The sequence below is a fragment of the Solenopsis invicta genome, chromosome 4 (genome assembly GCF_016802725.1).
Source record: "Solenopsis invicta isolate M01_SB chromosome 4, UNIL_Sinv_3.0, whole genome shotgun sequence".
Lineage (NCBI taxonomy): Eukaryota > Metazoa > Arthropoda > Insecta > Hymenoptera > Formicidae > Solenopsis > Solenopsis invicta.
Genome location: NC_052667.1, coordinates 24,202,259 through 24,228,477, shown reverse-complemented (window position 1 = coordinate 24,228,477; position 26,219 = coordinate 24,202,259). Strand labels below are relative to the sequence as shown.

Here is a 26,219-nt window from a genome sequence, read left to right as displayed (position 1 = left end):
TAAGAAATTTGATAGATTCTATAAAATTATCAATTTAATTTTTATATTGGTTGGAAATATGTGAATACAATAAATGTAAAATATTCTGAAATAAATCTTTTATGAAACTATATAAAAATTCTCAATAAAATTAAACGATTACATTATTATGTCATTTACATAAATTTATTAAAAATCAATATTAAGCTTACCTGATTTTTCTACATGTTATTAACACGCACGAAATGGGATGCAATCCATTAAATTTTTGTTTATATTTTTGTTATTAAATGTTGCACATATCAAATAATGTGTAAAATATTGAAGAGATATACGAATTAGGAAACTGGCACACATTTAACAACTCTGCCCTATATGTACACCTGTTTTTTGTTATTTAACATTCATTCGGCTGTACACATTTTGAGTTATGCAAAGTTAAACGATAGCATGGGATTTTGCTAATGAATTCCCTCTGATGGAAATTTCCATATGGCCCAATGTTGGCTCGATATCGGTGCTGAAATTTTGGTACTGGCAGACCAATGTTGGTCCAATATTGGCATAGTATTGGGATGTTAAGTCTGGCTCAGTACCGATCATCATCGTGGTGTCTATTAGAATTCAGTATTGTTTTAATACGTCAGTAACCAACCCAGTATTAATTAATGATACAGGGCCACTAACTCTCTTTCAGCAGTACTGTACCTACTAATTATGTTGCTTAAGACTTTCGCTATCGTCGCTATTTATATTGGATAACAATATTAAAAAATTAAAAATCATACGCAATGTTTTCTTACGTTCCAAATAATTTTTTTTTTTTTTTTTTTGTATATTATCGCACGTACTTGGTAAATCAGTCTGTAAAATGCTTAATTTCTTTATACAGCCTTGGCTAAAAGAATCAGGCACTTATTCGCTTCTTCATTTATCTGGAAAGTTTGGATTACTATTATCATCTTTTATTATTTTCAAATGGATAATTATCCTTTATTTCAACATATAATTCCGATCAATAGGAAATAATACAGATAAAAGAATTCCAGATAAACGTGAAATAAATATAGGCAAAATTTTGTACTGAGGCTGCCTAATTACGTCTTACTGTCTTAATTAAATATATTTTTTTACTAATAACTATTTCATAACTTTGAGTCTAGAATCGATTAAACAACATATTGACGAATGTAATCGTTGAGTTTTTAATTTAAAATATCGGTTAGCAACAAAGTTATCGCAACTACAAAAAGATGTAAACAGGGGGCCGCATTCCTTTCTGTATAGTTCGCAACTCTGTACGCGAGAGTCGCAGTAACCTTTTTTATCAGCCGACGACGATCTTTGCATGATACGGTAGCATCGATAATAGCAGCTACAGCAGCCGCCTCGACTAGAAGATTTCAACGTGGCTAAGGTGGGGTGGGGACTGTGGAAAAGAAAGATGCGACTTCTTCAATGCCACTCTCATCGGACATCGGCGAAGACGACGACGTCGTCGTCGGTGGCGGGCGCGAAAAGGGGAGTGGGGAGGGGCCGGGGGAGGACGAGCCGCGGAGCGGCGAGAGAGATCGAAGATCAAGGAGGAAGAGGAAGAGATGACGTGTCGAGAGGGTGAGACGGCGCGGGGGGTAGATGGCGGAACGGGGGGAGGGAGACGCAGCGCGTAGCCTGTGGGACGCCAAGCCGCCAAAGAGTCTGGCAACGAGAGCAAACGGGCGCCGCAGCGTCGCCCGGTACCTGAAGGCGCGCGTGTGGGTGCGACACGTACATGCGCTCGTACATGCGGATAAATACGGATAATATGCACGACGGCGGCGGCCCACGTCACGTACGTGTGTGCGTAATGCGCGAGATCGCTGATGCGCCGACCGACCGGATGGATGTACGGACGGACGGACGGACGGACGGACGGACGAACGACGCAGCCAAACATCTTAGCCGCACGAGGTCACGATGTCGTAAGATCTCATCCGCGCTCTCTGCTATTTCTCGCCGCTTGAATTCTCGCGTCCGTCGCTTCTCTCGTCGTCGTCGTCGTCGTCGTCGTCGTCGTCGTCGTCGTCGCTCGAGCGTGTCCCCTCCAGTTCGCGAAATCGATCCTCGTAAGATCTCGCGTGGATGATTGGTTGCGGGACGATTATTCGAAATGAGTTGTTTTTTATTTTTATTTTTATCTTTTATTGGTTCTATGCCGCCACTGCTCCCATTCAATATTTCACTAAAACGGTAGTTAAACAATTTAAGAGAAATGTACTAAACTTAACTCAAAGTTTAAATGATTTATTATTTATTAGATGTATGCACGTTAACTCGTTGAAGGAAAAAAATATATAAAAGTTTAAGTGGAGATAGAAAGACGAGAAAATCTTATCTGTTTTTTATTGGCAAATATTCCACTAATAAATAATTTCGCTCATTTTTTTTTTTAATAGAATAATTTGATATAATTTAATATAATTTGTAGATCACGCAATGAAATCATTTTTCTGTTGAATAGTAGTCACACACGGTAAAAGAACAGAGGTCTCTTTTTTCGCCTTCACTTTCAACCTTCTACATTTTTTTTTCCAGGTATATCCTACTTCATCGCTGATTAGATTTTCTTGCTACCAATTACGGTCTAAAGTCTAAACAATTTAAATATAGGACCCGAATAAGTATTTAAAATAGTGCAGCGCGTAGGAGCCTCCTGGAACTTAACGAGTTAATATGAACGCTGCATGCTTTGAAATTGAGTACTCAACCATAGAAATGGGTTGATTAAATAAAATTGTTTTTTTTTTTAATTTTTTACATCTTTTATAAATTAAAATAATTAATTAAAATAATTAATTTTAACAAACACTGAAAGAATAATTTTGCTGAAATGCAGATCTGAAAATAATTATGTTAGACCACTTTAAAAAATTGTATCGGATGTTTAACTTGGTTGATAGAATTTTAAAATTGTTTGCGCCAACATTATTGTACCTAGAAAAGAAGTTGTTAATTAACTCGACTGAATATTTCAAAACTCAAATTTTTTTAGTTCGTGTATTTATGTATTTGTGTGACTTAAATACATAAATACTTGAAGAAATTCAATCTAGCTGAAAAATTTAGTCAAGTCAGCAACTTTTTTTCCAATATGTATAATTATTTTTGATGGCCCGATACAAAGATGCTTTCTGGTCTGTATCTATGCTAAATTTTTAGATGCCGCGGTAAAATTGTTCTTTCCGCGCAACGCATGAAAGTTAAAAATATCCAAATGTTAATTTTAATTTAAGAAATTGGTTTCAACTCGATCCTTGAATATTTAAGTAGACATGCAGTGCACGCGCGTTTTCAAAGAATTCTCTTTCAAAGTCTTTCGTAAAACCGTACTCAAAAGGAAATATGGAACACGCGTTGCAAAAAATTTGTTTTCATTTATCGAAAATACGGATGTAACGCGGCGCTGAAAGATATATATATATATATATCTTTTTTTTTTTCATACACTTTTGAAATTCCTCGTCCGAATAGCCAAATGGCATAGTCATCGATAATTCAATACGTCGTCGTTAATACCCGCGGCCGACGCATCTCACTAAACGCAGAAGTAATCCCAATTAATCCCGTCTAGCGTCACGCAATCCGCGGTTCGATCGTCGTGATGAACCGCGGAACCTGATATCTGAATCGCGTGCTGAAACCGTATATCGTCCGTGTCCGATACGGCCGGAGAGGAGGAGGAGGCGCTGCGCTCCGCTCCGCTTCGCTTCGCGCTGCGCGCGAGGGCCGGCGACTATCGCGGCGATCACGTACTCGCTTCGGAAAGCGAGTTCCCCGACGATGACTGGATCATTGACGACGGCGACGTCGCGAATCCCGACACCTTCGCGACGCGCGTGTAACGCGATGACGATGCGCCGAGCGCTCACGCGCATATTCATCGATCTCGCCGTCCTGCCGCGAGGCGAGATCGCTGACAAACAAGCGAGTGCCTCAGAAATAATTGGAGCGTGCGTTATGCGAATTACGGTTACGTAGGGCCGAGTAACGTTTACCGGAAAAAAGAATCGGGCGAAATAACGTACCTCACCGTGGAACTCTGTTATATCCGAACGCGCGGGCGGAAAAAACTCCCTCGCCGCCTTTCGAAAGCGGCCTCTAAACTTTTATTTCGTTTTTTTATTTTTTTTCTTTTCTTTCTAGGAGTTAGCGGTCTATTAGCTAACTTGCAATTACCGCCGGATAAAATTACGCAAAAGTTCTCTATCAATTTTCTCCCTTTTCATAAATAAAGTTTCTGTTTATGCGGCTCGATCCTCATTCCGCGTTGCGAGCCCGCGTAGAATATTATTACAGCTCGTTACGCTAAATGTCGGGAAGTTATTCGTTTCTAGCGTAAAACTAAAAAGGAACACAAACGTGCATTAATCAAAGATAAGTGCGGCAGATAACGCTTCGCCATGGCTTTTATATAAAGAAGGCGCGCGCGCGCGCTGCGTCATCAACGAATCGCGCGTACGATCATTCTTCTAATTTAGCTGCAGCTTCATCGACACGCTCGGTTGACGTCGAACAGTGCGGACGATATATTAGCATACGCTTATCCGATACGTCGTTCGAATGGGAACGAATTGCGCGGACGATATATGTTATAAATAATGCATTCGCGACTGGATGATGGCGTATTATATATATCGAGACATTTCGAGAGATATCATCTGCTGGAATATCAATGTTCTAGCAGCGAGTAGCAGTGAATAGCGAGTCATTCATAGACAGTCCGGCTCGGCCCATTTGTCGCGAGGGCATTAATGGAAAAAATGCGCCTTTTAAAAAGATCGAACGGCCGCAGATCGGGCGTGAGTGATAAATAAAATTCGCCCACGGCCTTCGTCGAATTTGCTGCGCGATCGGTGGAAAATAAAGATTTGTAATTTAAAAAATTAAAAAAAAAACATTCGTTCAAATTAAATTTAGACAGGGTTAAAATGAAATTGTTAAATGAGTTAAATTGCGTGCTGATCTGCACTCAAGAAAATACAGATTAAAAATTTTTAATTTGAAATCGAATTGAAATTCAGTTAATTAAATTAATTAAGTAATTAAAAATTTGATATCACCTTTTAATTTCATAATTAGATTAAAGTTGCTGGAATTACATCGTAATTGCATTGAATTCTAATTTCGCGAGAGTCGGTCGCAGTGCAAATTTGATGAACGAAATCGACGGTAACGGTATTGTAATTAAATTTTTTTTTTATTTTTTTTTTTTTTATATTAACGTTTGTTAAGCTCTAAATAATCGTTGTTCTCTCAGCCGCAACACGTCCGGTTTTTGTTCCTGCCGAATTGTCGTTCCTTTCCACGACGGACGATCGGTATCTTCTAACAATCGTGAGAACGCGCTGTATCCGGCCATTAAGAAGACTAGCCGCGATTAATTTAGTTGCGTTTAGCGCTTCAATGTGACTGACGAACCGCCGCGATAATCGGAGCGAACTTCTTGTCGTTCATCCGCTCAATTATAAAAGCGCTTCTCCTTACAGCAAAATGAGTTTGATTAAAGCGATTCTAAAATAAAGCTGCTCCTCGATACAGCAATTTTATCTTGATTGGATGCCTTCTCTAAAATGGCTATTTCGATCGCGTTGCCGGATTCCTCGGCACAAACGCAATTCAACGGGGACAGTCGTTGTCGTTATTCCAAATTCCAATGTTATCTATACCAACGCTGTTTCTAAATCGACACTGCGGTCTTTCACAGAAAATTTGATGACATTTCTCCCTGAAATATATAAAAAGTCAATTATATTAATTATACATCTTGATTAAATTTGTAACTCATAAGTATTTTATAGAACATTAAAGGACAGATTTAAGGAGACTGCAGTAAGAACGGAAACGTTTAATTTTAAGATATTCAAATGTTTTATCTCTTCCGTTTTATAAATGCTTAAAATTGTTTTAATTTTGAACGGTAATTAGATTTAAGACACTATATTTAAAGCCGTTAAAGATATTACAGTTTTAAATGCTTTAGTGGTTTAAATTTGAACACGTTTAAAATCAAATCGCTTTTAAGTATTTAGAAAACGAAGACGGAAATAAAGCATTTTGATATTTTGAAATTCACTTCTTTTTAGAATACATCGAGAAAGTTCAATTTTAAGATGATAATGTTTTATTTCTGTCTTCATCTTTAAAATACTTAAAAATGTTTTAGTTTTTAAACAATGTTCAGATTTAAAACATTTAAAATTGAAATCTTCAGTAGCTTTAAACGTTTCACGTCCATTTTCACCAATGTAATTTTCACCTAGGTTTAACATTCCTTACTTTTAAACTCCTTTTTTTCTAGTTCTAAGAATTAGAAGAAGATAAAAAATATGTTAAACCGAGATCAAAGTTAATTTGCATTGATGGAAATGGTATTTTAAATCTGACCGTTTAAAACTAAAACGAACTTTTCGTTTAAAACATTAAACGAAACGTTCCTTTATTTGTAATTTAAAGATGAATAAATAATTTGTATAACATTAATACGATTGCGCACGTTTGACCCGCGCTGACTCTCATTAGCCTAATTTCCAACTACTAATTGTCTTAAAACATTCTTGCAGCAGCGCAGTGTAAATAAATGATCAATTTACCATTTCGTGTTTATTCGCCAAAGTTGGACGAATCGTGGGTATTTTGCCGTTTTAAAAAATGGATCGTGGTCCGTACAAGTTTTTGCGGGGGAGATACCCTGCTCTATATTATTTAAGATACCGCATTAAGCTATCATCCTCGGAGGAGGAGATAGAAGCTGGCCCGAGGGATACGACTTTCGCATTTAGGTCGGAAACCAGACCGATGTCCTATTTCACGCAAGATGATACGGGTGCCTCCTTCCATTTGGAATCCGCGGAATAATGGGCGACGTCTCACACGGCGCTCTCTTTCTCGGCACTGAAATATTAATCTGCCCCAAAGCGCGCCTCGTCTCCCGGCGCCGCGCCGCGCCTTAGATCGATGTCGCGGGTATGTGCTCCAGCTGAATCACCTATACGCGATATAAAAGACAGCCCCCGCGATCCGCGCGCGCCCTCTCCCCCCTTTCCCCTCCCCCACCCCTCTTTTATTCGCGGATTCTTTGACCAATTTCGCAGCGGGCATACCTCAGCGAGACGAGATTCAAGCGAGGTTCGAAAAAGCGCTTTTCAAACGCTACGGCCGCTACGAAAGTCGAATCTTTCGCGAATTTACCCCCAGCCCTTATTCAGTTTTGAGCGAAACTTTACTCAAACGGAAATTCAACTCTCGAGCTTTAATTACAAAAACGTCGATCGCCACCGAGGAATGAAACTATTTCCGCGAGGGAAGCAAGCCCGGATCGAAATAATACGCTTCCCCGGAGGGAGCGATGAGGAATATTACAATGTACTTATTTTATTTCTCCCTCCGTCCCTTTTCTCTCTCTCTCTCTCTCTCTCTCTTTCTCTTCGACAACGCCAATTCATCAAATACCCCGTACGCGCAACGAGGTGGAAATGCCGTCGAATCGTTTTCGTCCGGACAGTTTTCGCGTTCGATCGTCGAGAACCAGTTTTTGTCGACTCGTTTCACCCGGTCTTCCTCGTCCCGACCCGCTGACGAGATCTTGCGGATTGTACTCGTGTCAGGGATGAAGAGGTGCTCGAGCGAAGAAAGGAGAAAGGAGCGACAGGTGGGGCGCGAAAGAAAGCGAGACGCTATATCTCATCTTAAGCCTCGCGCGCGCGTGTGCGTTGTGCGCACTAATATAATTTTAAAACAACTATAAAATTACAATCCCCTCAAGTTTCGCATAACCAAAAATTCGCGAACTGACAGGGGAGTCCGTAAAGGAAACTTTACGCGCGTTATATAGTGCTGTAAAAGGAGATATGACTCGAGATAGATGCCGCGGGGTGCGATTTAGCGGAAAAGGAGCGGAGGAAAGTTCGCGGGGGAAAATCGCTGGAAGATGCTGGTAGCTGGTGCGGGAAAACTGTGAAGTGCGACATGTGCGCGCGGGGCGAAAAGGAATGAGGGGGGGGTGGGGAGGCAGAGGAGGTTGAAGGACGATCTCCCTCGAAGGAGGTCGTTCCGTGAATGGCCGGCATTCAAAAGCACCGGGAAGAAGAGTCGGTCCCACGACTTCGGCGATATTTCAATTCGCTATCGAGCCATCTAGCCACGCTGGATAGTTCGGTACGCCTGTTTGGCGATGTAATATTTTTCATACGAATACTGGGAATAATAGCGGAAAGAAATAGTAGATCGAGCGAAGAAATTGAGACGTCTTTGGGCGTTGAGAGAAATATTATGGAAACTTGTATGGAAATCAATATTAACGACGAGTGGTGGTAAAAAATTGCTGGAGTATGCAAGCGCGACAGTTGTCATCGGTTTCTTTTTAATAAGTACGATGATTTTGTGGGTTGATAAATCACGTTGAATTATTATGCTGAGATTTCGGAAGATTGGTGACGTTCGCTTGGTATCTAGATGCATTGTTTTGTAACGACAGAGAAAAATTGGAGAGTTGGTACGATAAATAACAAAGAAAAAATTGCGTCAGTACGTAAACACGTTAATTGTGTCATTATTTTTTAATATATACGGCGAGAGATTTTTAAAAAATTTAATAAATTACGATGAAATAATTGTCGTGCTAAGATTTGATGAGTCTCGCTAATGTCACCGATATTTATACAAAAAATAGTATTAAAAGTATCAAATTATTATTAATACGTTCTATTTAATAATCATTGTTTTGTATAATATAAGCAAGAAGTTATCTTTATGCTTATATGTGAAACGATGATATGTTATAATTTAATTTTCTTTAAAAAATTTTAATAATCTTGCACTTCAGCATATTATACTTTTATTTGAATATTTTATTATAATAGTTTAAAGAGCACCATATTAATATTTTGATAATAGTAATGTTAAAAAAATTCTTATTCCTAAAAATGTTATTTTTTATCCGATATTTTTCTCGATAAAACTGTACAAAATTCTTAATGTAAGTAGGTTAAGTCAAAACAAGAGTGTTCTTTTTTTTCAATGTAAATGCGTGTTGTGTAACGAGAGAGAAAAATTAAAAATTTAAAAAACGAAACTAACGATAAGTAACAAAAAAATTGCGGGATTACCCGTTAGTTGTATCATCGATTTTTTTTAATAATTAAGGAAGATTAATAAATTATAATGAATTAATTGTTATGGTAAGATTTGACCATTTTCGCTTGATATCTATAGAAAAAAATTATATCAAACGTTAAAATAAAATTGGAACTAATATATTCTTTTTAACAATCATTGTAGATATATAAACACGAAACTATGTTCATGCTTGCACGTAAAACTATAATCTTGCACTTCAGCGAAAACATTTTCTATACTTTTATATTTGAATATTTCAGTATAATAGTCATTTAAAGAGCACAATATGCTTGTTTTGATAATAATAGGGTTAAAAAAAATCCTTATTCCAGAAAATCTTTTATCCGATATTTTTCGTGATAAAACTACAAAATTCTTCACGTAAACAAGTCGTGTTTGTTTAACGCTATGTAATCTCCTTTCAATATTTAACATTTCGAAAATGAAGGTATTCTCAAAGCAAGATGTTTTTTTTCTTCTATGTAAATGCGGTGCTGTATAACGAGAGAGAAAAAAATCAGAAATTTGAAACTGATATTAACGATATACGAAAAGTACTGGTAAAAAAATTGATGAAATTGTGATTTCATAGATTTAAAAATTACAGCGATTTAATCATCATGCTAAGATTTATGATGATTTTTGCTTGATATCATCGACGTCGAGACGCGTTGCCTTGTAACGTATACTTTACGATGGTAATATAACATCTACCGCAATAGTAAATTGTTACAGCGAGAGATAGAGAGAGAGAGAGAGAGAGAGAAGACTGTAATACAAGGAAACGACCGCTCATTGTAAAGCGGCCCGAGGGCGAAGTATCATCGACTTCTGGACTATTCGCGGATATATTTGTTCCCGGTTCATTGATTCGCAGGCGCTTAATCGCGTGGCGATCGAAAAGCGGAAGGCATATTCCGCGAAGCGGCATGGAGAGAGCGATTTGTCTCTTTTGTCGGTCAGCACCCCGCGGAAGATAAGCGCTGCGCGCGCTCGGACGGAGCCGCGCGCGCGGTAGATGCGCATCGCGGATCTAAGAGAGAGACTTCGCTCGCGTCGTATTTCTGCGAAATATCAGACAAAGCTGGATCGGATACGCTGGACCGGAACGCGCCGAGATCACGGCGCGACGTGCGAGGTTCGAGTTTTAATTTTACGTTTGAGAAAGAGATTCGGCATCGATATCGAGCAAAGATATCGTCGAATATATTCGTCGGTTTAAAAATTATTTATATTCGCCCTGAGTGAATAGGGATTGTTATCGAATATGTATCGAATAGTGAATAGTTTTAAAAAGAACTATGTAAACGTTATAATAAAATATGTAACTGAATAAGATAATGTTTTTGCAATATGTAATATGATATGCGATTTGAACGGTCATTAATTAAAAAATCTAAAATAAAATAAATGAAAGACGTAATTATATATTACTGAAAGTAAAACTAGAAACCGTAAAGTGTATGTACTAAATACATACATACATACATATATGTATTATTTAAAAAACGAAAACTGAGAATTATTATCATTTATTTGAAATGTAATTATCATTTATCAAAAATATTTATCAAAATCGAGAATGAATATGATTAATTAAAAAATATCTATTCGATTTTCCATTCAGGATTTTTTATTCGATATTTTCGTATCAATTTACAAAAAAATGTCGGATACTCCATATTATGAAATGGCGATAAATATGTTTAAGAGCACTTTCGAAAAACTTGCGTGTCTGAAAAAGGCAAGAGTGAACGAATCGAGCGCTTCATTCACGTCTTTTTGATTGCATAATTTAGTTGCTTGAAGTGTGGCTGATATTGCGGCTCGTTAAGATTTTAATACATGGCTACATGCAACAGCCTATCCACCTGCCTGCTTTACAGACTCATTTGGGTGACACTCTGGAGTGCATTTGCAAAGAGAGAGAGAGAGAGAGAGAGAGAGAGGCGCGCGAGAGCTCTTATCGTCATACGGGAAGATAGAAGCCGCACTTGCACGATATCGAAGTAACGTTCGCGATTTATGCAACCAGGCTCGCGTCGAGTTCGCGGAAGAAATACTCGGGATATATTCTATTCATAACTCTCCGATCATTGTATTTTAAACGCTACGACGCGCATTCGCGTTTTCACAGTGGAGTCTAAGTAATAAGATTATCAAACGTCGTTCCTCGCAACAACTTCCTTCCCTGAATATTAATTTTACATTTTGTTGTAAATTTTACGTTCGCGTTTCTATTGCGATGAAGATTGCTTCACCCTCTTATCGCGTAGTTTTTACTTATCTTTTGTTTACAAAATTATCCACTTGTCTGCATTTGACGAATTAATGCATATGACAATTTTTACGAAATTAATTGGGCGCTTCATTACGATGGCAAATGTTTCTTTTTTTTCATTTCAGATACACGAAAACAGTGGTGGACTCCAGTCAGAACGCTCAACGGTACAATCCTGAATTCACGATAACGATGTCGTCGACGCCGGTCACCTACTCCGGCAATACGAACATCAGCGCGCTCATTGACCAATTGAGGCACATTAATCAGGTGAGTACATGAAGTCGTAATTCGTCGCTGAGGTCTTAAGTGGATTCCTCTCCCTCGGATTAAATCGTGCCGCAATTTTCATTCGCTCACCGATTCAAACGCTGTGTGACGAATATAACAGCCGTGCCACTCGCGTCAAAGTGGAGCCTGCGATGATTGAAGCCTACGAACAAAAGTCACGTTCTCCCCTTTTGAGAGCTCTGTATTCAAATGAAAAATTTCTTTCGCGCGTTCAAAGAATATAAATATAATTAATAATAAATCGAATTTTGAGTTACAGAGAAAAATAGTGCATCAATTTTGATATTTTTTTTTTATTGTGTTTTCAAGTTTTATTTTGGTATCCAAAAATACAAACGCAGTTCTAAAGTATTCTTTCAAGTATTAACGTTAATATATATTTTTTTTAGATTTAAATTATTTTTTATATCTTTTTAACACAAGAACAAATTCAACTCTAATTAAAGGTACAACGCCCATAATGCACCTCTGATCAATAAAAAGGATATGTACAAAGAGAGAGAAGTTGCGATAATTTTGTCTTGTCTTTTATATTTTTAACGTTTTTTTACATTAAATAAAATTTTATTTAAATTGTATAAAAATTTTCTTGAATAAACTAAAATAATAGAAGAGCGAATACAATTTCGTATTGCAAATTCAATCTTAACAAAAATAAAATTTCTTCGTAATATTTTTTGTAACATTTTATCTTGACTTTTATTTTACTTTTATTTTATCTTACCTTAACTTTACTCTTATTTGATTTTTTTTAAGATACAATACTGGTCAAAAGTGCAATATTAGCTTGTTTTCTACTTATTGTCAATTTTGTAAATTATACGTTAAAATTGACAATGCTGAACTTTTTTTAGATAACTACTTAACGATATAAAGAATTTAAATCTAGGATATACACGTATAAAACACTTTAGTTGAGAAAATTCTTACAACCACCTACTTCGTACTTAAATGTGTTGTGCTCAAATAATTTTTCTTAATCGATAGTTCTCTTTATTATTGAAATTGTAAGTTATAAAGCAGACCTACTTTTGATAGTTAAATTGCTATATATTTTACTTGCAAATATTACAAATATTTAACAGATAATTTCACATAACATGGTCAAAGGTACAATGGATCAAAGGAACACTACCTTTCTCTGTAAATGTATATAGTTCGATAATTATAATTACATACGTATAAGGTCACTGCGCACCAGCCGCTGAATAATCGCTAGTAAATTGCTAAAAATAATAATAAAATACTAAGACTTTAAAATAATGATAAATGGTAAATTACTTGATATTTTTTAGATCTAATTAATACAGATTTTATGAAAATCTTGTTTTTTTATTTTAAAATGTTATTAAGTTATATTAAGCTTGCTTTCATTCATTCACTGATACAGTGATCCTAAATAGTATTTACACATTTTTACCTATGTGTATGCACTATTAAAAAAGTACTATTAAATTTAATGTAATATAACGGGAGCGAGCAGATGCATTAAAAACATTTTATGTTATCAAAAGTGCTCCCAATTTCATGCACACGTATCCAATATACTTTTCAGTTATCGATGCATTAAATTTTATGTACTTGTGTAATTTAAAAGTATTGAATTTCATGACATTTTTAACAGAGTGTAATAGTAATTATCTAATTATATAAAATTATTTTATGATTATTTCAGAATTTAATTAAAAAGTGCGTTAATTTTGCTACGGATTTATTAAAAATTCTCGTCTCTCCGCAGAGATTTCATCGCTTAACGCGATTTGTCGCGATTCGTAAACTGTTATCGTAATAACTCGTTAGCGCGGAAAGCCCGCCCGGTGACCCGTGACTACCAGACGAACGCACCAGACGAATCATAAATTCTCGTATAATCTAGAATTATTCATAGAGCTGGGATCGCGTAGACGGTGTGTCGAGGCACGTGTCGCGTTGCGTGGATGGATTTCACATGAAAGCACACGTGGGTGCTCAAACCCGTTCGATAGATTGTTATAGTACAAACACAAGAGAGTTCTACCTAATTATAAGGGATAATTATAAATTGCGTAACAATTAATTTAAAGATCAAAGAAACATTACGCACTTGATTCGTAATCAATTATCGCTGTATTTGCACGTATATATTACACGGAGGAAAAAAAATGCTGTTGAATCAACAGCAGTAGTCTGATTGCGAATATCTTGTTAATTCAATAACAGTATTAATGAAATAAAAAAGATTAAAAGTAAAGACAATAACAAATATAACTGAATGAATAAAATTTAGTTGAATCAATTACACATATTGACAGCCCCGGATTCGACGTTTAATTGAATCAAGCTACGTTTTAATTCACATTACTGCGTTTTCTTTTTCAGTGTATAAAACGTCCATTTCTATCAATGTAGATTATTAACTTTAACCTCGATTTAACTTACTCTTTACCCATTTCAAATTCTTAGCACTAAAAGACGATAAAAAGTAAATTGAAATAGGAATTAAAGATAATCTATATTGATAGAAGCAGACATGAAAATGATACTATCGCGTTTCTAATTAATTATACTTTCAACTGTGAAAAAAATGAAATTAATAAATTACATATGAAATTATATACAAATTGCATACGTAAATTATATATGAAGTCATAAAAATTTCGAGGAAATTATAAGGTTTGGGAGATTGATGACAGATTTCCGGCTAAATAAGCCTTTTCTCAATTTCTAAGTAAGTTCGATTACGGCTGTCGTCGTCGTCTTTCAGCCGCCTCTCGGCTTCTTCCACAATATCTGCGGCGTCATTAAAGTTGGCAACCGCCGCGTGTGGGGCACACGCATTAGTGCCCACACGCATGTTAATTCGCGTGCCGAGAAATCGGGCCGCTTACCTCTGATTAGAGTGTCGTGAGACACGCATATACGCGTGTATACACGGTGTTCGTGATCGATCTAGCTACCTGCCGTTGAGCGACTGCTTTCCGATACGCGGCTCGTCCGATTCACTTTGTTCATTACGTAATTTCCCAACGCGGTGAGGGGCGGGGAGCAAGATTTTCGCTGACAAAAAATTCATTCGGGATTCCCCGAATTGCGCGAACGTTTATTCGAGTGCTCACCGTGTATATGCGCGCGATCAGGCGGCGTGAAGCATGCGGCAAGTCGCGAAACCGGTGAATAGTAGGACTCAAGGTATTATTGGCAGGTGCGAGCATTAAGTAATGATTACGAGCTGTTTGGGGGAGCGCGAGATTAGAGGCTGCCGACAGGCAGCCGATTTTAGCAGAATATAAATCTACGTCTCCGCGTTACGAATACGAATTCACGCGACGCTCGACCATTCGGGTTGGTTCGAATGGAAAATGACGAACGATTAATTGGACGCTGCTTATATCTGTGTTGGGTCAAGTGGGTTAATTGAGATCTTTGGGTAAATGGGACGGCTTAATGAGTTACCAATGACAAAGCTAATCCTCGTCATCTCTTCGCGATCACACCACGGGCAGCAGTTGCCAGGCGAGCGCCCCGCGACTTTTTCGAGCGAGACTTCATAATGGCCATTAATTTCGGAAAATAATAAGTTATCCCACGCTCATTCAGCGAATTCAATTATGCACTCGTAGTCAAGTTGTAATTTGTGGCCACTTCGTTCTCGCATAACGAGCAGTGTATTTCACTATCAATTGATAACAATTATAGTCCTGTCCGAGCGTCTTATTTCTAACGATGTATTATCTGTATGTATTATTTCTAGACAATGGGCAATTAATTATAACAATAGGATGCGAGTATGTGCTTAAAACTATTCTGAATTATTTAAATAACATGCTTTTGAATATTTAGGCGAGAGCTGCTGAATGCGTCTAAGTTGTACTTTATTTAATATTTCGTATTTTTTATTTCATACAAGCAACGTTTAGTGACATAAAAAATGAGGTAAATGAGAAATAAGTAAAACGGATAAAAATGTAACAGGTTTTGTTTTATTGGTGCGTGCTAGCAACGCTTAAAAAATTAGGAGCAAGTGATGTAAATGTTTTATCAACTTATTTAGCCGATAGTAATGTAATCATGCAATTTTATTATACTGAATTTTCATATTTTTATAAAAGTAGGTTTATTGTAGAATAGAATATTTTACATTGATTGTATATACATGTTTACAATCATAAAGATTAAATTGATATTTATAAAAATAAAATTGCCGTATCCCAATTTTATTACAAACAACACTGATCAGTGATAATCATAAAACTGATTGATAGAAATAAAATATATATCAATTGTAAAAGTAAATTCGAGCGAATTTTATATCGGAATTTCTTACATTTATTAATATCTTTTATTAATTATTAAATATTTGAGCTTCTTCGATGAGTTATTAATAAAATAGTATTGGTTAATTAATTAGTTCTTATATTTTTAATTATTCATAAATTCAGTACTTTCAAAGTCGATATTTTTACAAAATTTATCAAGTTTACTAAATCGTAAAATTAATAATTAATGTAAATAAAAATGTATTAATTTCAAAAGTAAATTCAAGCTAAATTCAAGTTTTATTTCCACGTTCTTACTTTTTCATTATCAATTATTAATTATTAAAGATTCGATCCTTTTTCAATAAATTATTAATAAAATAAGTATTGGTTAATTCCTCGCATTTTCAATTATTTCTAAATTCAATACTTTCAAAGTCGATTTAGACTCACAGGTATGATTTAAGTGATTGGTTGGCTAAATCATAGTTTTTTGTAACATGTTGCCAAAAGGTTTATAATAAATTAATTTATTATATTAATAAAAAGTTGATTAAACATTATTGCAATAAATACCTGTAACACTGAACGATAATTTTCAATATTCACAAATCAATATTAAATAGTATATAAATATATATATAACGTAAAAAAATTAATATAAGTGGTACGCATTCAGCAACTCTCTTTTACACTCGACATTTCGACGATAACTAATGGGCCCGCGGGAAGAGCGATTTTACTGATATATAAATCTGAAACTAATTATAATGAACCATTAAAATACAATATTTATTGGACATGATTAAACCGATTATTAGAATGTCAAAACTTTTTGCAGCAATGGTGTCATGCTTGACCGTTCCACGTAATTATACTTCGATGGTCATAAAATTATTTTCCGATCTGTATCTAGCTATACTTTTAGATATCGCGGTAAAATTGTTCTGTCCATGTGCGTACGTGTGTCGATGTGACGCGTGTTCTCGCTTGTAGGTGGTGCAGTCCCAATTGGCGTCCGACTTCGGGCCCGACGCCTTCCTGGCCGACGAGGCCCTGGACGGTTCCGGAAGCGGGGACAGTTCGATCTGGAGGCCACCCGGCAGGGAGGACGGTCACGACGACGACGAGGACGGTCACGACGACCAGGACGACGACGAGGCGTCCGGCTCCGGCATGGGTCCGACCACGACAGGTACCGTATTTCGCGGCTTGTGTACGTCAGCATTGATTTGCATTTCGATAATGCCAGCCGGTGGCGTATCCCCGCCGGTGGAAACTCCATTGTCAGATGAATCCTGTGTGCGGCGCGTATCGAGTATCGTTATTAGCGATAGGACTTCGTTTCTCGGCAGGTTTCTATAGCGCGTATCGAATAACGCACTGTTGGAGGACGTATCCCGGCGAAATGGGAGGAAATTTTTTTCCACGAAAGAACGGGAATTAGTGCAATTTGATTAAGTATTGAACGCTGCGGCTGCGAAATATCTTGATATCCCAATGTGACTCAGTTATTAAATAGCAGTGTTGGGGAAAAATTGAAATAGATTCAATAGGAAACTTGAAATTTATAAGTATTTTATAGATATAAAAAAAAATACAGTAGTAGATATAAAAAAAAGCAAATAATATTCAACATTTATAATGTATATTTATTTTAAATAAGATTATTTATTTTTACATTTCGATGTATCGATGGATAAACAAAGTTTTCTCTATTTTCTATTGTTTACTTACGATTTTTCATTTTCTTAAGAGTATAAAATAGAAAATAGTAAAATAAAAAAGCACATATTTCATGAATATAGATGTGACTCGTTTTTCTGTAAACATGTTTCAAAATAAATTTATTTGTCTATTGGTAAGTAGTACCAAGTAGCTGGGAAATTAGTTTATTACAATTTTCTAGTTTGTTAAGAAACTCTTAAGAAATATAGGATGAAGGAAACTTGTTAATCCATGACGCCTCGAAATGTATTAGTTTATTTGTAAAATCATTATTTAAATGTAAAAAGTGTAAAAATACAAAATTATATACCTAACATAATATGTCTATTTACTCAAAAGTAAATATGTTTACTTAACCCGAACAAGCAAATGCTTGCATTAAAATATATATAGTTTTAAGAAAATGTATTTTTTTTATTTTCTTTCTTTGAATTTCACTTAAAATGCTATGAACTTTTGTTCCAATCCAGTATTTTCTATTTCAACTATTTTTCCCAACACTATCAAATACATTTCGCATGTGGCGCGCGTCAAATATTAATATTTCAACAACCGATTCAAATAGTAAAAGGAATTCGGATTAATGATGAGACGCACACAAGGTAAGAACTTTAGCGACCCGAGAGCAGCAGTCATTTTAAAATAATGTAATAAAATAATTAACAATCAAGCTTTTTCTAATCCAATTGCAGATACAGGCATGTTCATTTCGCTAAAAAAAAAAAATATATATGAATATGCGTTCTTCGTTTCAGACACGTCAACGAAGACTCATGGTTCGAACGGTCCGCCCAGCTCCGGATCAATGATCTTGCTATCATCCGTGGCCCTCGCTATCGTCTGCGCATCGCTTATCGCTTAATCGCTCGCATCGCATCGGGCACGAGAGTTACAATTTCGATCGCGATTCACGGCCAGCGATAGACGACGTAGATAAGGAGAGTTAAACTAGTTTCTGTCTTGAGAGAGAGAGAGAGAGAGAGAAAGAAAGAAAGAACGAGAGAGAGGATTGTTAGAAGATCGGATACCTAATCCGCTTTTCACGCGGGATTCTTCCGGCGTGCGTGAATGCCGATGAGCAACCTCGTAAGGAGGTACACGGGGAGCTTCCGCCCGCCGGAATCGCATACAAGTGCGATGCCGTTGATAATTTATCGGTGGCGTGTTGGGCAGCGAAGCGAACTGTTCCTGCCGCGATCCCGCTGGAAGGACGCCGCGGTTCTCAGTGATATATCGATGCGCGTGGAAATGTATGCGTGTGTGTGTGTATGTGTGTGTATACGTGTGTGCTCGTGTGTGGGTGAGTGAAAGAGAGAGAGAGAGGGTTTTGTAAAAGTATACGATGGGGGAGAAAGGAAAAGAAAGATAGAGAAGAGCGTACGGCAAAGCGGAAAGAAGCGATGGGTTAGGAGGCGAGCTGGAGTCTGAGACGTCGCGCTTGTAAAACGCGACGATAAATCTCGCAATGTTTTCCAGGTGCAGAGTTTTTCGACGGGAACGCCAGCTCTTTTTTCCCGTGTACACACACACACATATATATATATATATATATATATTGATATCGCGGAATTGGAGCGCGCGACGCTTGCCTTGCGGTAGAACGCGAAATTAGAATGCTTTTTAAGATATATACAAATATGACTTTCTCTCCGAAGATTCAGGAAAGACGGCTCGTTTGAGCTTGTACTTCTGCGTCTTACGTACACGGATTCATTTTTGCTATTTATTTTAAAGAGAGACAGGTGACATTTGACCGTTCCGATGTATCGAGGAAAAAAAAAACTCGTTCTCGCCATACGTTCCAATCCAAAATGCAGAGGTCAGTATTCCGTGCACGTTAATTTCTTTTTGTGGTCGATTTTCAAAATTTTATCTTCGAAACGAAAATGAAGTTATTAGCGAGAAGTATCGGATTCGCGTTACTCAAATTACACCGCTCGACACCAAAATTCTCTCCGAAGTGCGATCGTACAATTTTCCGAAAATTCTTTGCCGTCGTCGGAATTTGTCGAAATTTCGAATATTATAAATTGGAGTTAAGCGGACGAAAGATGGCGCTTTTAGCGATTTTCAATATTTTTTTTTTTTTTACGGCTAAAGGAGAACTCGTTTCTAAAGAAAATCAACGGTTGCTGTTGACAACATAGTTGCCAACTCTGATCCGCACTACAACTGATCCCACTGCCCCTTCCATCAAGGGCTGAAACAACTAATAGTGACGCTAACCCGGTTAGCACCACTGCTATTGGCTCTAGCCCATAATGGGGAGGGGGGGGAGGGGGGAGATGGTTGCTTGCGGGCCAAAGTTGGCAACTTTACAACAGCATCGTGTTCAGCATGAGAAAATCTTTGGTATGCATATTGGCTTTTTGGAGAGAAAAAAAAGAGTAATTTTTTTTTTAATCATGTTATTATCGAAACCGCGAATCGCGCGCGCGATATAAATAAGTTGTTAGCCAAAAAAGAAAAGGTATCGTAGAGAACATATCCGTGTAAAAATGCCGAGTACCACCCGTTACCTCACCCGACTGACTTCGCGCGTGCTTTCTCGCGAGACGAGTCGCGTGTGTGTGGAAATATATAGGCCTAAGAGAGAAAAGTTTCTGCCAAACGGAGCGCACTCGCGCCGAGTGTTGGTATTACATAAGAATGCAGGATGGTCGCGCGGCAGCCATCGATCGCCGGCTCCAGGGAGGACAAAACTTCTGATCCGAAGGTCGACGAGTCCGCTGTCCGACTCCGTTTATCTTTCGCGAAAGGGGAAAAGTGTGTCGCGCGCGGCTCTGAGAAATGGCTTCGACGAGCGTCGTCTCCTCTTTGTTATATCGGGTGTACATTTTGTTGCTTTTGCGTTAAAAGCAAACGACTCGCTGGCGCAAGCGCCTAAAAAAAAAGACTGCAATTGCATAGATTTTGCGGAGAGAGAAAGAGAGCTGCTAACGCCGACAACTTCGATAAATAAATTCCGGTGACAAACCCCGCATTCTCGTCTATATAGGGCGACATCGAGCGCTAAACGTGACTCGATTCGTCAGATACGGAATGGTCCAATCACTTTAATTTAATGCGGAATAATCCGAAGGATATTCGCTTACGTTTGGAAAAAAGGTATTTAATTTGCAAGATATTAAAATGTTTTACTTCTTTTTTGAAATATTTAAAAAACGTTTTAGTTTCAAACGGTGTTTAGTTTTAAAACACTTTAACGTTTAAAACTGAAACGTCTTCAGTAGCTTTAAACGTTTTAGTGTTTTAAAACTAAACATCGTTTAAAACTAAAACATTTTTAAGTACTTGTGAAAAAAGAGATAGGTATAAACGTTTTATATCTTGACACTTCTTTCTTGAATATACTCCGTATTATTCGAATAAAATTTCCGTCGTTAATTACATTTCGTTAATTATGATTTTGCTAAAGTATTTAAAAATTTAACTAAATGCAAATATGAAAGTCATTTTGTTGGACCATTAAAATAATTATGTGGGACAATCAAACTGATTGTCAAAATTATTTGCAGCATTACTGTCATGCTCGAACGATTTTACGTAATTATTTTGATGGTCCAACAAAATTATTTTTAAATCTCCATCTACACTCACAAGTGTTTTATTTTAAAGTAACGTAGGAGAAAAATTAATTAAAGCTGATAGCGAGATTTGAACTCGGATCCCTGCTTCTCACTTCTAACTTTTATAATTAACATTTCTACACCACTGCCCTACTAGTCACATAGCAATTTCATTTGTTTGATTTGCCCTATGGGTCTCTTTCCATTTTTCTACATTATTAAAATGTTTTGTTTCCATCTCCGTTTTTTAAATATATAAAAATTCGAACGTATAATAAAATTTAATTTTAAAAAGTGTTTAGATTAAAAACACTAAAACGTTTAAAGTTGTTAAAGTTTTCAATTTAGTGTTTTAAATCTAAATATCATTTAAAACTAAAGTACTTTTTGATATTTAAAAAATGTAGACGAAAGCAAAACATTTTAATATCTTAAAAATAAACTTCTTTTTTGAGTGTAACAAAATTTTTAAATACTTCAGCAATTTTTCTCTTTCCGCACAAGGACGAACGCGTGCAGAAAAAGACCGCGCGGCTCGTTCGAAAGCGCCGTGCAAAGGCACGTCGAAATTCTTGACTCGTCGGTTCTGAGTGTTTATTTTTGTTCGATTTAATCGTTATCGACTATTTATGAGATAAGATCTTTTTTATTTATTTTTTTTTTTAGAAGCTCGCGTTTTGCGAAGTCTGGTTGCTCTACTGAATTATGAACCGGATTCGAACTCGCGCGGTCATGTTACCGGTCGGTGCCGAATGCCAGATGAGAGTATATGCACATGGAAACGAAAGTATTTTACCTTCACTTCCTGCGGTTCTCGCAGAAGTAAGAATATCGTTACTCTGGAGCCAATCGGCCGCGTACAGCGCGCGCCGGCCAAACAACAGCCACGTTAGTGTGCCTCATATTTCTCGTGTGCCGTATATTTTTTCCTTTTTTTTTGTAACAAAGCAGAAAAAAGTGTCTTTTGCTCGGCGACGTCTACGGCAGACGTCGATCTGTTGCAGATTATTATTGAAAATGACGAGAAAAGGCCATAATCACATCGTCGATGACAACGCGCATGCCATGCTTGTATGATACAATGCGTGATATATATACACACACACACACACACACACACACATACGCACTTATAAAATAAGTGTTCAATTTTAAGAAATTAAAATGTTATTTCTTGTTTCCGTTTTTTAAATACTTGAAAATGTTTTAGTTTCAAGCGGTGTTTGGATCTAAAATGTGTTTAAAGCTAACGTGTTTTATTATTAAACATTTGTTTTGAAAAACATTAAAAGAGTGTTTTAAATTAAAGAGAGAGATCGAAAAAATTGATGGAAGTGAGAGTATTATAAATTTAATAAAACGAGAAAACTGGAAAAAGAAAAATTGCTCGATTTTGTGAAAAAGACGGGAAGAATTGTATAACGTCGTGTGACTCGATGCTATTACAAGCTCGAGAGCGAGTTTAGTCGTGTCATATAATCTAATTTTTGACAAGAAAGTTCACGACATTGGCTATTTAAATGAACAACAAAGTTTTAAATTGCAAATAGTAAAAAATGTTTTCAACATTTTTCAGTATTTAAAGAATGAAGATAAGAAATAAACATTTTAATATATTAAAATAAAACATTTCTTTTACGAGTGTTTGTTATATGTACATCCGAAGAAAAGTTTCTCTCTTCGAGTTAAAAATTTGTTTAAATCAAAGAAATTTGTACATTGCCGTACGGTTAAAGAAAAGCTTCTTTAATTTTAAGAAAATTTTGGGTTGTTTCATTAGAATTAAAGAAATAGTTTGGATACCAACGCAAATCTTTTCTTTTTTTTTTTTTTTTTAAATGAAAGAAATATATTTTTAAAACCGGGACAACCAAATTATTTCTTACATTTCTGTCAGGACTTTCTTTGAATTAAAAAATTAAACAATTTAAATGAATAATTTATTTAAAAAAAAAGTTAATAACGTCATTTCTTGAATCTAATAAATTTTTATTTTCCTCAAAGGTATTTTTATTTCAACTTGAAAAACCTAGTAAAAGAAACGATTTCATTAATTTAAACATAATTTTTTTTGGGGTGTATATGTTTATATACACATAATATATATATATATAAAACATGCAACATATATAATGTATAGTAATATATACTAAAAAAAGAAGTGTTCAATTTTAAAACATCAATATTTTCTTTTCGTTAAAATGTTTTAGTTCCAATCGGTGATTAAGTTTAAAACATTAACGATTACTTCGAACTTCGAATATTTAAATTTCAGCACCGTTTTACTAAAACATTTTGTTTTTAAGTATTTAAAAAACGGGGACAGAGAAATGGAATTAACATTTTAGGATCTTTAAAATAGAACTTCTTTTTTAAATGTAGTATATATGTCATGTGCATACGAAAGTTAACTGCCAACGTCAGTTTGTACGTACGCGATCGAAAGTTGAGTTACTCGGGACGGTGCGGTTTACTGCCGAACGAGGAGAGAGAAAGAGAGAGAGAGAGAGAGAGAGGATCCCGGAGATGTGCCCAACGTGCGACGCGTTTTCTCTCTGCGTGTGCGCGTATACTTCTGTGATTAATCCTTCATCTTTACCTTCGTAGAAAAAAGGGGCCTTCTTAACGCAGCGGACAAGTTTGCCGAATCCCGAAAAAGAAAGAGAGGAAACGCGAAATTCGCGCTCTCCCGCCGCGGTCTCTCCTCGAGTAGATTGGCTCGCGATCGCCGTGAATTCTAAAATACGTAAGCATGCCATTTTGCATCCGTGACCGGTCTCTCGAAATCGTCGATCGTGGATCACCCGCCAGAATAATATGCGCACATTTTTTATTTATATATACATATATATTTTTTTTTATTAATTATACAACTTACTTTTGTAATCTTATTGATCTTGCGATCTCGCGAACTGGAGAGAATTAAAACTTTTCCATCGTGACTCGACGTTTCTATCTCGTTTAATAAAAACTTAATCGATAGCTTTTTTTGTAGATCCTTGTTCGCGGCGTAGCGATAACCTAGACGTACTGATAAATTGATTGTTACATGTCGTAACAATAGCGAGCGATATTAAATTCATTGAAAGGTGGCGGTATTTGTGTCGCCCTGCATATGAAGTGTCCTCGAAAGAAGGCGTCTATTAATATATCCAGAGCTGATATAATAGAGCCCGATCAATACTTAAACGCTGCGAGGATGATTTTTTTTTTTCGCGTCGTTGAAATGCGTGTCATGCGTATTTTCGCAATCCCGTCAATGTGTTGGCTAACTGTAAAAGTAAGCAACGTGCCAAATCGATTTGTACCCCGCTTCCCCTCCCCGTTGACGGGCAATTTTAACGCGCGAATTAATCGCAATTAACGAGAGTGCGAGCCAGTTATTGCGATTTCCGGATCGCGGACACAAAACGTCGTACAATCGCGATATAATGCTAAATTTATCTTTACATGTACTTTGACATTTGTACATGGAATTTTTAATTTAAGAGCTAGATCTCGCCGCACATCGCCGTTCTTCCTTCGCGGATTTTTGTATCTTTTTTTTTTAATACCTTTTTCCCCGCGAAATTAATTCGGCGATAATTTCAAGTTGAGATTGTCGCCTCCTGTGGTCCACGGTCGCGATTCTATTGAAATGAAATAAAGCGAGAAGACTACCGATGTTGAATCTCTGATAGTTTTTTTTTCTTTTTTTCTTATAAGCAAAGCGTTCCATGACCAATGCGAGATCTTTTTCGATATCCCTACTTTGGGAGATTCGAGACGATTCGATGATATTACGCGATCTGATTAAGATTAAAGATATTATCCCGTCGCTTTTCTCGCAAGGATCCGCACATTAATTCGTCGTAGGGAAACGGAAGCATTTCCACCGATTGCCGGAAACTTCCGAAAAAAAAAAAAAAAACACCGACGTTCATGCGTTAAACACGTTACACACAGATCTGTCGATTTTTGTTTTTTTGTTTTTACGTCAATCAGGACGGTTCAGATTCTGGGGTAATTGCGACATCGTGACGTTTTCCAACATATCAACATCGAAAGTAATATTATTTCAAAGGTGATTGTTATTTTTACGTGACACTGATATCGCATGTGGTGAACTATGATCTTAGATTATCGGCAATTGAAACTCAATTCTGTCTTGAATAATGTCATACGATAATCGTCTTCGGAAGAGAGCGGAGGGATTTATTCTTAACGGTGCAGTTAAAAATTAAATTACCTCGATTTTTCCCTCGAGTGAGAAAAATGTCACGGTGCCACGTATCTGTTTCGCGATCGTCCCGATCGATTTCGCTTTACTGTAAGAAAATAAATATGATAGCTAGAGACAATGAAAGAGAAAGAGAGAGAGAGAGAAAGAGCCGTAATTTTTTCGGGCGATGGCCGCACGACTCGCGCGACGCTTCGGCGACGCCGTATTCGTTTTTTGTACATTTTGATTTCCGGATCTTTGTAGAGGGGTGCCGAGTGCCTTTCTGAATATCCCTGGCCGTAGCGTCGCGCCACGCCGTGTCGCTCCTCGAACGGGAGGAGCAGCAGCAGGCCACCCCCGAATGAAGCCCGTATCAAGCCCGCATCAGATTACGCGTTGGATAATTATAATCGAAGATCGCGAATTGGAGATTAGAATTTAATTAATTATTAACGAAACAGATTAAATTTAAAATTATCTCATTGATCAGTATCTGATCTTCAATTCGCACTGATCGATCTCCAATCTCACTCTCCCTGATGTGTCCGATATAAGCTTCAGACCGCGCACTTGAGATTGAAGATTTGATCAACGCGGCCGATTTTATTACACTTTTTCCACACGATTACATAAACATCGGATATGTTTAGGAAACAATATAAAATGTACATGAATCAATATGTGTTAGTAGGAGGAAGATTAACCCTTACAATACCATGATCACGGTGTGTCTCATCCCTACCATCCTGATGGGCATCTCGAATCTGTTTGTTTTTTTTTCC

The 26,219-nt window shown here is 36.8% G+C and overlaps 1 protein-coding gene across 1 annotated transcript in view; it reads left to right on the top strand.

The window, feature by feature from the left end:
- Positions 1–19,054, top strand: part of LOC105194883 (division abnormally delayed protein) — a 65,839-nt gene extending 46,785 nt beyond the window's left edge. The window contains exons 6-8 of the mRNA XM_011160007.3: positions 11,539–11,683; positions 16,936–17,134; positions 18,423–19,054. Of these exons, the coding sequence (XP_011158309.1) occupies positions 11,539–11,683; positions 16,936–17,134; positions 18,423–18,529 (451 nt within the window). The 3' untranslated portion in view covers positions 18,530–19,054. The remainder of the gene's footprint in view (positions 1–11,538; positions 11,684–16,935; positions 17,135–18,422) is intronic.
- The last annotated feature ends 7,165 nt before the right edge of the window (positions 19,055–26,219 follow it).